The sequence below is a fragment of the Rana temporaria genome, chromosome 7, assembly GCF_905171775.1.
Source record: "Rana temporaria chromosome 7, aRanTem1.1, whole genome shotgun sequence".
NCBI classification, from domain to species: Eukaryota; Metazoa; Chordata; class Amphibia; order Anura; family Ranidae; genus Rana; species Rana temporaria.
The window spans coordinates 199,355,473-199,368,181 of record NC_053495.1 but is presented as its reverse complement, the minus strand read 5'-3'; the positions used below and the strand labels follow the sequence as shown (position 1 = coordinate 199,368,181).

General features: G+C 45.8%; 1 protein-coding gene across 11 annotated transcripts in view; it reads right to left on the bottom strand.

Annotated features, from left to right (window-relative positions):
* Window positions 1–12,709, bottom strand: part of DOCK7 (dedicator of cytokinesis 7) — a 230,861-nt gene that overhangs the window by 64,473 nt on the left and 153,679 nt on the right. For 8 of the 11 annotated variants that reach the window (XM_040360795.1, XM_040360784.1, XM_040360787.1 and 5 more), the window contains 3 exons: window positions 8,440–8,594; window positions 6,651–6,833; window positions 3,343–3,478 (listed from right to left, as the gene is read on the bottom strand). In XM_040360795.1, the coding sequence (XP_040216729.1) occupies window positions 3,343–3,478; window positions 6,651–6,833; window positions 8,440–8,594 (474 nt within the window). The remainder of the gene's footprint in view (window positions 1–3,342; window positions 3,479–6,650; window positions 6,834–8,439; window positions 8,595–12,709) is intronic. The other 3 variants (XM_040360788.1, XM_040360792.1, XM_040360794.1) reach the window with 1 other exon arrangement.

The window sequence follows — 12,709 nt, the reverse complement described above, 5'->3', positions numbered from 1 at the left end:
GCTTGTGGCTGTCAGAGTATTGCTATGCCTCATGAGACTTGTAGTTCTGCAACAGCTGGAGGTCCGCCAATTGCATATCCCCGATATAGAGCCTTTACTGTGTGCTCCCCCCCCCCCCCTTTTTTAAAAAAAAATATTTTAAACTGTGATTGTAAAAGATAATTTAAATTTTTACATCAATTTTTGTTATCCCAAGCTTTTGTACAGTACCATTACAGTCCATTTCAGCCTCCCCAAAAACTTCTGTTGGGACGAAGAATCCCCCCATTTCTTTTTTTTTTTTTTATTGTAAATGTTGGCACTCCTCTGGTTGGCATAAAACTTCAAATTACAAATATGACAATAAAAATGAAGAAGTGAAAATGTCCACATAAATACATAAATAAATGTCCATATGTGAAAAACACATATAGCTAGATTCAGGTAGGGCGGCGCATCTTTCAGGCGGCGTAGCGTATCGTATTTAAGCTACGCCGCCGTAAGTCAGAGAGGCAAGTGCTGTATTCACAAAGCACTTGCCTCCTAAGTTACGACGGCGTAGCGTAAATGGGGCCGGCGTAAGCGTGCCTAATTCAAATGAGGATGAGGGGGGCGTGTTTTATGTAAATGATTGGTGACCCGACGTGATTGACGTTTTTTAGGAACGGCGCATGTGCCGTCCGTGTACATATCCCAGTGTGCATTGCTCCAAAGTACGCCGCAAGGACGTATTGGTTTCGACGTGAACATAAATTACGTCCAGCCCCATTCACGGACGACTTACCCAAACGACGTAAAATTTTCAAATTTCTACACGGGAACGACGGCCATACTTAACATTGGCTAGGCCAGCTATTTGTTGGAATAACTTTACACCGGAAAACGCCTTACGTAAACGGCGTATCGTTACTGCGACGGGCGCACGTACGTTCGTGAATCGGCGTATCTAGTCATTTGCATATTCTACACCAAACTCAACAGAAGCGACACTTAGCCGCCAGCGTAAATATGCACCCTAAGATACGACGGCGTAGGAGACTTACGCCGCTCGTATCTTAGCCTAATTTAAGCGTATCTGGTTTCCAGAATACGCTTACATTTACGACGGCGTAGATTCAGAGTTACGACGGCGTATCTACTTATACGCCGGCGTAACCGTTTCTGAATCTGGCTCTAATAGTGTAAAATACAAATCTGACTATGGAATATTGGTGAATTCCAAAGCCTGGTGATCACTTTAAAGAGGTGCTAGAGTTGAAGGAGCGTTGAAATGAATTAACGTGAAGAGAAACCACCACCGATAGGTAAGGGGCTTACCAGAGAATTTGAACCCAGGAGAACCTACGTTCAGATGGGTCAAACAGAGCTTTGTGTGGTAAAACCACAATTGAACCTGGGCAATCCTGTATGTGTTTCCAATGGCTGTAGCAAGAGTGACCAAGCAGCAGAGGAATGGAGTATACCACAGACGAAGATAGCTGGTTACCCGATGGTCTCACAGGACACCATCGTCCAAAAAAAATCCCGGATGTGTATGGAAGGGTGTGTACCACAGATTAAGAAGAAAAAAAACATCCACATAGCAGAACTCTGTGTTGAATGTTGAAAATTTAAATGTAGCAAGAACACTTACATTTAGATGGATGTACAAGCGCTTTGTGCAAAGTAGTAGCAACAGTGGGGTCCTCCCGATGCGTTTTGTCCCAAGGGCATCATCTGGGGTAACCAGCTATCTTCGTCTGTGGTATACTCCATTCCACTCCATCTTTCCATATGTATGTATTTATGTGGACATTTTCACTTCACTTTTATTTATCATATGTAATTTGAAGTTTTATGCCAACCTAACTTAACCACTTAAGGACCGCCTCCTGCAGATATACGTCGGCAGAATGGCACGGCTGGGCACAAGCACGTACCTGTACGTCCTCTTTAAGCGCCCAGCCCTGGTTGCGGGCGCCGGTCTGAAGCTCCGTGACCGCAGGACCCGATCGCCGCCGGAGACCCACGATCGGTCCCCGGAGCTGAAGAACGGGGAGAGGTGTGTGTAAACACAGCTTCCCCGTTCTTCACTGTGGCGCTGTCATTGATCGTGTGTTCCCTAATATAGGGAAACACGATTAATGACGTCACACGTCCAGCCCCGCCCCCCTACAGTTAGAAAAACATATGAGGTCACACATAACCCCTACAGCGCCCCTTAGTGGTTAACTCCCAAACTGCAATTGTCATTTTCACAGTAAACAATGCATTTTTATAGCATTTTTTTGCTGTGAAAATGACAATGGTCCCAAAAATGTGTCAAAATTGTCCGATGTGTCCGCCATAATGTCGCAGTCACGAAAAAAAATCGCTGATCGCCGTCATTAGTAGTAAAAAAAAAAAAAAAATTTATAAAAATGCAATAAAACTATCCCCTATTTTGTAAACGCTATAAATTTTGCGCAAACCAATCAATAAACGCTTATTGCGTTTTTTTTTTAACCAAAAATAGGTAGAAGAATACGTATCGGCCAAAACCGAGGAAAAAAAAAGTTTTTTTATATCTTTTTGGGGGATATTTATTATAGCAAAAAGTAAAAAAATATTGAATTTTTTAAAAAATTGTCGCTCTATTTTTGTTTATAGCGCAAAAAATAAAAACCACAGAGGTGATCAAATACCACCAAAAGAAAGCTGTATTTGTGGGAAAAAAAGGACGCCAATTTTGTTTGGGAGCCACGTCGCACGACCGCGCAATTGTCAGTTAAAGCGACGCAGTGCCGAATCGCAAAAACTGGCAAGGTCCTTTACCTGCATAAAGGTCCGGGTCTTAAGTGGTTAATTAGCGCAACACTTTTTTATTTTCACGTTTTTTTGCTATTTGTCTATTTGCAGTGTTTAGCGGCTTACCTATTGGGCAGCGTGGTATTTTTCTGTATACTATTATTATAAATGTTGGCACTCCTCTAAATTCTATACACTTTAGGAACTGATATCCATATAAATAAAGGATTGTACTGTACTTGGCACTTCCAGGCTGGCATAGAGTTAAAGCAGGAATAGGGCTGTGTTGCCTTCTTGGACTAGCAGAATACATCACATACTGTTTGTTAGTGTCATACTTCTTTGGTGCAAAGTGAATAAACACAGGACACCATTACACAGGATCAGAGCGACAACACACACAGGGACAAGGTTGGTCTAGACCAGGGGTGGGCAACCTCGGCCCTCCAGCTGTGGTGAAACTACAAATCCCACCATGCCTCTGCCTCTAGGAGTCATGCCTGTGATTGTCAGGGTCTTGCAATGTCTCATGGGACTTGTAGTTTCAAAACAGCTGGAGGGCCGAGTTTGCCCCTCGCCTGGTCTAGACAGACCTACCAAGCTGACCTCTGCTTCTCCTGACCATCTCCTGTCTGGCTCCAATGCTCCCAAGTATGGCTTCCTCCAGCTTGGCCCGCATGTCCTTTGACTTCTTGAACGTCAAGCTGTTCATGCGTTCAAAAACTTTCTTTCCCTGGAAGATAAAGGAGAAAAATAAATAAATTACAGGATCACAGATGAAATAAAATAAATAAAAAAAAAATTTGAGAGAAACTCCAGATACAGAGAGTATCAACATCCAGTATAACATCTCAGGGAGGTCAAAGTATTTCACAGAATATTAACCTCTCCCCAAAAAATGATGCTGAAGCATTGCGCTTCATCATTTATAGATACCCCTTGGAGGCAATAAATATTGATTCAGATTTCATCACTACAGAGGCTTTTTAGACATGTGCACTGCTGAAAAATGTGTCTGTTTTCGTTTTTATTCTTTTTTTTTGGGTCATTCGTGATGGCAATTTGTAAATCCAAAAAGAAGAAAAAGGACCAGAAGCTTCTCCTGCCACTGTTTCCCTGCAAACAGGCTGGGAAAGAGCTGGTTTATGTGACAGCTGTATATCGATTAGGAAAAAAAAAAAATACTTAGGGGCAGATTCACGCAAATTTGGGCGGGCGTAACGTATCTGATTTACGTTACGCCGCTGCAAGTTTTTCGGGCAAGTGCTTTATTCACAAAGCACTTGCCTGTAAAGTTGCGGCGGCGTAGCGTAAAACACCCGGCGGAATTCAAATTCGGCGGGTAGGGGGCGTGTTTCATTTAAATGAAGCGCGTCCCCACGCCGAACGAACTGCGCATGTGCCGTCCCTAAAATATCCCGGCGTGCATTGCTCTAAATGACGTTGCAAGGACGTCATTGGTTTTGACGTGGACGTAAATTACGTCCAGCACCATTCACGGACGACTTACACAAACGACATACATTTTTTAATTTTCGACGCGGGAACGACGGCCATACTTAACATTGACTGCGCCTCATACACCCAGGGGCAACTTTACGTCGGGAAAAGGCTAACGTAAACGTCGTAACTTTACTGCGTCGGCCGCGCGTACGTTTGGGAATTCGCGTATCTAGCTAATTTGCATACTCGACGGGGAAAACTACGTCGGCGACACCTAGCGGCCAAAAAAAAAAAAGCATTTAAGATCCGACGGCGTAAGAGCCTTACGCCTGTCGGATCTAATGCTTATCAATGCATAACTGATTCTAAGAATCAGTCGCATTAATACGACGGCCCAGATTAGGACTTACGACGGCGCACATGGCGTTGTGCCGTCGTAAGCCCTATGAGAATATGGGCCACTGTGTCTCCGACTTTGTGGTGTCTCGTAGCAGTGACACCTATGCCGAAATCAGGAGCTAGGGTCTCCTCCAGCCCCTCCCCCTTCACATTTCTCACCAGTCACCTGACCTCTAGTCTCTGTCCACCAGCCATGCTGTGAACTGAATGGGCAGCTGCGGGCTCATGGAACAGCCCAGCTGGGCGGCCACAGGCTCCACGGATGGCGCTGCTGGGAACAGCCCAGGATTCGGTGACCCCTGGAAAATCTTTATTCGATCCCCAGGTTGAAAACCACTGCCATATAGTCACACATGTGGGTGTATACACAGTGGTAAATGACAGCCCAATCCTCCTCCTTGCCCACTAACCAGCTAAATGGCTCAATGGCAATGGTTGGCGGGATATTACATGTAGATTGATGGAGGCTGAAGGGAAAGGGAAGGAAGTGGAATAGGGAGAGGATAATCCAACCAGACATGCACCATTACAGAACATCAAAAAATTAACCACACGTATCTATCCAACCAGTCTAAACCTTATCGAATTTCCCCGGACATTGTCCGCTTTCATGTGCGAGTCTATATAGGGGCAAAACCAAATTAACCGTGTGTGGCCATGAATCATAAGTAGGTGGCTCTGCCAACTTGCATCTTAAAAGAACTTCCCTTCTGGCATAGAACTGGGAGAAAGTTGCGCATAGCTTAGTGTATCCATCCCCCTCTACCTCTTCCAAGTGACTTATTAGTAGGACCAGAGGATCCAATGGTACCTTTGTGCCACATATGTCACTACTCAGAGTTGTGGCTACAGCCTCCCAGTATGGCCGGAGCACGGGACACGACCAGACCACATGCCCAAGGAGACGTCCTTTGTGTGACGAAACGCGTAGGGTGAGGGACGTGCTGACGTCACCACGCTTTTTCTACGTTACGCCTTTACACGCCGGCCAACGTTTGTTATTAATATAGTCCGACGCAAGAACTAACGGCTCTGAAAACCGGGCAACTATTTTTACTCTATATTCCAAAGGCTGTTTTTTTTTTAAACATGTGACCAGTAGCGGAGGACTAGAAGCTCCTCCTGCCACTGTTTCCCTGTAGACAGGCTGGGAGAGAGCTGGCTTAAGTGATATCGATTAAGAAAAAAAGTTTTTTTTTATTAGAATAATTACAGTGCCATCACCCATCTACAGAGAAAGAAGGGATAATATAAATTAAAAAGTGTGTGTTAATCATCCTTTAAAAATCACTGTAATAACCGCTTCAGCCCCAGAAGAATCGGCTGCTCAATGACCAGAGCATTTTTCGCGATTTAGCACTGTGTCGCTTTAACTGACAATTGCGCGGTCGTGCGACGTTGTACCCAATGTCGCAGTCATGAAAAAAATCGCTGATCGCCGCCATTAGTAGTAAAAAAAAAAAAAAATAATAAAAATGCAATAAAACTATCCCCTATTTTGTAAACGCTATAAATTTTGCGCAAACCAATTGATAAATGCTTATTGCGATTTTTTTTAACAAAAATAGGTAGAAAAATACGTATCGGCCTAAACTGAGAAAAAATTATGTTTTTATATGTTTTTGCGGAATATTTATTATAGCAAAAAGTAAAAAATATTGCATTTTTTTCAAAATTGTCGCTCTATTTTTGTTTATAGCGCAAAAAATTAAAACCGCAGAGGTGATCAAATACCACCAAAAGAAAGCTCTATTTGTGGGAAAAAAGGACGCCAATTTTGTTTGGGAGCCACGTCACACGACCGCGCAATTGTCAGTTAAAGCGACGCAGTGCCAAATCGCAAAAACTGTCCGGGTCCTTTAGCTGCCTAAAGGTCCGGGTCTTAAGTGGTTAAAGAGCCGACGTACACCTACGACGACTCGCGCAGGGTGGCCAGCCTGCCGTAGTATAGCTGCGGCAGCTGGTCAGGAAGGGGTTAAAAAAAGAGATGGAATAGTGTAATTAACCAATCAACTGTGGACAGGCTTCATACAGATATGAGTGTATCCGTTTGGCAGACTTGCCTTGTACTCAAAGCAGGAGACGCAGAGGTAAAGGAGGTCGAGCAGGCGGTTGAGCTGCAGGATGGACAGGTCTGTGAACCACTTCTGCAGGACAATCTCATCGGCGTTCTTCAGCACCCAGAGGAGGCAGATCAGCAGGCTGCGGCTTGACTCAGCGGAGAACGAAGAATGTTGTCTGGAAGGCTAAAAAACAACAAAAAAGGTCCAATTAAAATGCAAAAAAGCATTCAAGTAACCAAACTAAAACTACAGGGAGAAATTAGGAAGCAGGCAATGCTGGCAGCTTTTGGTGGCTTAAAGCGGAGTTCCACCCAAAAATGTAACGTCCGCTTTTCGGAATCCCCCCCCCCCTCCGGTGTCACATTTGGCACCTTTCAGGGGGGAGGGGGGGCAGATACCTGTGTAATACAGGTATTTGCTCCCACTTCCGGACATAGATCACAGAGTGGTCGAGGTGACCTACGTCACGTCCGGTTCCTACTCCGATCCCCACCGCTGTCTTCTGGGAGACACACAGCGCAAATTGAGAAGCGGGGGGGGGGGGGGCCTTTAAAAAAAAGGGGGTAGCCATCCGGGGCCCTTTGGGCCCTTTAATAAAAAGAAATAAAAAAAAATATATAAAAAATATATATTTATTTATTTTTAAAAAGGGGGGGTTGCCATCTGGGGCCCTCTGGGCCCTTTAATAAAGTTTTTTTTTTTTTTTATAAAAAGAAATTACAAAAAAAGGGGGGTTGCCATCCGGGACCTCTGGGCCCTTTAATAAAAAATAAAAAAAAGAAACCTCTGGGCCCTTTAATAAAAAATGAATAAAAAAAATATATAAAAAAAATAAAAATAAACATTTATAAAAAAAAAAAAGGGGGGGGGGGTTGCCATCCAGGGCCCTAGGGACCTCTGGGTCCTTTAATAAAAAAATATATATAAACAAAAAGAAAAAAATAAACATTTATAAAAAATAAATTAAAAAAAGGGGGTTTGCCACATGGGGCCCTGGGGACCTCTGAGCCCTTTAATAATATATATGTATATATTATATATATATATATATATATACACACATACATACATATATATATATATATATATATATATATATATATATATATATAAAAGAAATAAAAAGAAAAAAAAAAGAAATAAAATATAAAAAATATATATATTTTTTTATAAAAAAAAAGGGGGTTGCCAGCCAGGGCCCGGGGGACCCTTTAATAATAATAATAAAAAAAAATGTATATAAAAAAAGGGGGGTTGTCATCCGGGGCACTAGGGATCTGCGGGCCTCTGGGGACCTCCGGACCACTAAAGAAAAAAAAATTGGCCCTTTAATAAAAAATAAAATAAAAGTATATTAAAAAAAATATTTTTTTTTTTTATAAAAAAAATAAATAGAAAAAAGGGGGGGTTGCCATCTGGGGCCCTTTTTTTTTTTAAAGGGGGTTGCCATCCGGGCCCCTTACAGGTGTACTGCCTGTACCCCCCTGATGGCGGCCCTGAGCATAGGTCTGCTTTAGAGTGACCCTGCCAGAACGAATTAAAGATCCAGATAAATACCATTCAAGATGAGAACTACTATGCTTGCCCTCCCACCATTCCAGGGTTGCAGACTCTATTAGGCTTTCCTTCAAAATTCAACACTTCCAGGAGTGTCAGAAGCCGCTATCCACTCCTGCATACGTTTGTTCCATCCTCCGACCTAACCCATACACGCTGAATCCTTTAGTGACACAGAGGTCACAGGAAGAAGGAGTGATCGATGTGTAAATGCTGATCGAGAATACGGCACCTGTGATGTCAACATGAAGCTGCTCGGCCTCGTCAGCTGCGGCACCGACGTCCCCGCGATTGCCATGGCGACAGTTTGGCTGATCATATTTCCGCCCTCGCTGTCGGGGTCCTCTCCAGAGGCAGCGGCGTGCCTTCCTCGCTGGTTGAGAGACTCTGCCAAAACACAACATTTCCTCTCTAATTATGAAGAGTTTCTTATTATGGATTCAACTAAATACATTTTCACTATACCAGAAAAAGTGGGTTCTGAATGCGCTTTTCTGTTGTCATGAATTACGCATGAGCAGAGGTGGCTCTTTAATTAGGCAAATTAGGCGGTCGCCTAAGGCCTCGCACTCACAGGGGCCTCACGGCCGCCTAACTTGCCCAATGCATTACTTCAGTTTTGAGGGACAGGGGACTTTAACACTGCTGTGCTCAGGTAGCGTTAAGAGCCCAGCGTTCCTAACATCCAGTGAATATCCAGGGAATATCGGTGACACCACCCCTTGTGACGTCAATGACCAAACATGCCCTAAGTCAATGATGTCACAAGGGGGCGGGTTCACCAGGTGACCTCATACCGGGTTGCCCCTGCCCCATAGTTATTAAAGAGCAGGATCTGGGGGCCGCCTTGTTAAAGGGGGCTTCCAGATTCAGATAAGCCCCCTGCCCGCAGACCCCCAAAACCACCGGCCAGGGTTGTGGGGAAGAGGCTCTTGTCCTTGAATTATCTTTCCCATCATGGGTGTGAGTGGGGCCCCATGTCAAGTTTTTCCTAAGGCCTCACAAAGCCTAGAGCTGCCTCTGTGCATGAGGAAGGGATGCCACATAACTTTTCCTTTCTTAAAACATTAAATCCACACGCTAGGTGGCGATTCCATTGCGGTCGGCGTAGAATATGCAAATGAGCCGTTACGCCGATTCACGAACGTACGCAGTAAATTTACGCCGTTTGCGTACGAGATATGCAGCGTAAAGATAAACATGCCCCCTAGGTGGCTTAGCCAATGTTAAGTATGGCCGTCGTTCCCGCGTCGAAATTTGAAAATTTACGTCGTTTGCGTAAGTCGTCCATGAATGGCGCTGGACGCCATTTACGTTAACGCCGAAACCAATGACGTCCTTGCGACGTCATTTAGCGCAATGCACGTTGGGAAATTTTAGGGACGGCGCATGCTCAGTACGATCGGCGCGGGAACGCGCCTAATTTAAATGATCCACGCCCCCTACCCGGATCATTTGAACTAGGCGGGCTTGCGCCGGGCGGATTTACGCTACGCCGCCGCAACTTTACAGGCAAGTGCTTTGTGAATCAAGCACTTGCCCCTAAAACTTGCGGCGGTGTAACGTAAATGTGATACGTTACGCTGCCACAGAGATGCGCCGATTCTACCTGAATCTGGCCCATAAACGAGCTCCGTGTTCGCACATGCAGAGCCCGCCAGGAAGTCGGCACGGCGCTGCGCTAATCACAGGCAGGAAAACATTTCCGATCTCTGCAGCCGAGCATCGGGACAATGTCTCCCTGCCTGTGATTAGCGCAGCGCCGTGCCGTCTTCCTGACGGGCTCTGCACGTGTACTGTGCGAACACATCGGAGCTCATCCTTACCCCAAAAAATGATATATGTCTTTTTAGCAGAGACCCTAGAGAATAAAATGGCGGTCGTTGCAACTTTTTATGTCACAGGGTATTTGCGCAACGATTTTTCAAACGCATTTATTTTGGGGAAAAAATGGTTGCGTGAATAAAAAAAAAAAAAATTATAAAAAAATAAATAAAACACAGTAAAAGTAGCCCCGTTTTTTTTGTATAATGTGAAAGGTGATGTTACGCCGAGTAAATAGATACCCAATATGTCACGCTTTAAAATTGCGCACACTCATGGAATGGCACCAAACTTCGGTACTTAAAAATCTCCATAGGCGACGCTTTAATTTTTTTTTACAGGTTACCAGTTTAGAGTTACAGAAGAGGTCTTAGCAGTGGCGGTGCGTCCATAGGGACACAGGAGCGCCGCCCCCTCTGGCTCGTTCACAGTCAGTAAAATATACAGATTCATACACTGTATGATTCTGTATATTTTCGCCGCTGCCGCCCACTATTCAGCCGGCCGGATGTTGAGCGCCGGTCAGCTGAATAGCGGCAGCTGACTGGCTGTGTGGAAGTGCCTATCAGGGCCAGCTCATCCTCGGGACGTACCGGCCGTACGTCCAAGGATAAGACTGACAGGCGTCTCAGCCAATCAGGTAACCTGATTGGCTGAAGCGTCATCGAGGGCGGGACGAGGGACATCGAGGGACGTAGAAGCCATAAAGGTAAGTGCCAGAGGGGGTGTACTGGGCACGGTCGCTACAAGTGGGGGCACAGTGGCAACAGTTGGGGGCACAGTGGCCACAGTTGGGGGCACAGTGGCCACAGTTGGGGGCACAGTGGCCACAGTTGGGGGCACAGTGGCCACAGTTGGGGGCACAGTGGCCACAATTGGGGGCACAGTGGCAACAATTGGGGGCAAAGTGGCAACAATTGGGGGCACAGTGGCAACAATTGGGGGCACAGTGGCTGTGTTTGATGGCATAGTGGTGACAATTGATGGCACAGTAGCTGCGTTTGATGGTATGGCACAGTGGCTGTGTTTTGATGGCATGGCACGGTGGCTGCGTTTTGATGGCATGGCACAGTGGCTGCGTTTTGATGGCATGGCACAGTGGCTGCGTTTTGATGGCACGGTGGCTGCGTTTTGATGGCATGGCACAGTGGCTGCGTTTTGATGGCACAGTGGTTGTGTTTTGATGGCACAGTGACTGCATTTGATGGCATGGCACAGTGGTGACAATTGATAGGTACAGTGAGGCTGCAATTGTTTTTTTTTTTTTTTTCGTTTGCGCCCCCCCAAAAATTTTGAGCACCAGCCGCCACTGGGTCTTAGGCTAGAATTTTGCTTTTGCTCTAATGCAAGCAGCGATACCTCACATGTGTGATTTGAATTCTGTTTACATATGTGGGTGTGACTTGCATATGTGTTCGCTTCTGTGTGCGAAAAATTATTTATTTTACTTTTATTTTTTAATTTTACAATTTTTCTCTTTAAAAAAAATTGATCACTTTAATCCTCTTACAAGGAATGTTAACATCCCTTGTAATAGGAATAGTGCGTGACGGGTCCTCTTTATGGAGAGATGTAGGGGGGGGGGGGGGGGGGCGGGTCTCTCTTTCAAGCTGGAAAGGCCGAGATGAAAAAAATAAAATAAACTCTCTCGGCCATTCCAGCCGCGTCCTCGGCTTTGTTTACTTCCATCGGCCCGGACATAACGTCATTACGTCACGCGTGCGGGCCTCCGAGGGTCATAGAGATGACTGGGGACTATCTGGTCACCAGAAATCTCTTTGGTAAACTTCTGGCGGCGACCGATCCATTCTCCGGTGTAGTGTCACAGTTTGCTTTCTATCGTAGAATGCTCCGGAAGTCACGTGGCGGTCAACTGCGCATGCGCGATGCGTTCCAAACGCAAATGCGATGCGTTCCAATGGATTCACGACAGTGCACACCAGCGAACCCGGCATTCAGGGCGACGTGGATTTAGAGGAAAGTGGCCAATCGGCCTCACGCCCTCGCTCCGCTCGCTCGGCCTCCTGGCTCTTTTTTTTAACATCCTCCAATCCACGGGGATGTTAGGGAAAGAGCCTGGATGCCGACCGAGGTTTCACTGGTGTGCACTGTCGTGAATCCATTGGAACGCATCGCATTTGCGTTTGGAACGCATCGCGCATGCGCAGTTGACCGCCACGTGACTTCCGGAGCATTCTAGGATAGGCAGCAAACTGTGACAATACACCGGCTCACCAATCGCAAGGCTGAGCTGGGAGGGGGGGAAGGTCCCCTGTCATAGAGATGACTGGGGACTATCTGGCCACCAGAAATCTCTATGGTAAACTTCTGGCTGCGACCGATCCATTCTCCGGCTCACCAATCGCAAGGCTGAGCTGGGAAGGGGGGGGGGGGGGGGCCCCTCCCACCGCCTGTAAGAATGATCAGGTGGCTGAACTCCTGCTAGGATTGTTCTTACGGTACACAAAAGAAAGGTGGCTGAAAAAGACGATATCCGAATGCGGCCCAAAACAAGAGATTTGAGCACCAAACCGCCACTGATCAACACCAACACTACCTATGGCTCTGAAGCTCACACCCCCCCGTACAGAGGTACAGGCACAGAAATATAGGAAGTGTCTGCGATCCACTGATCCTCAATGCAATGCTCTGCAGGCTCCTGTGAAAAAATGCACGTA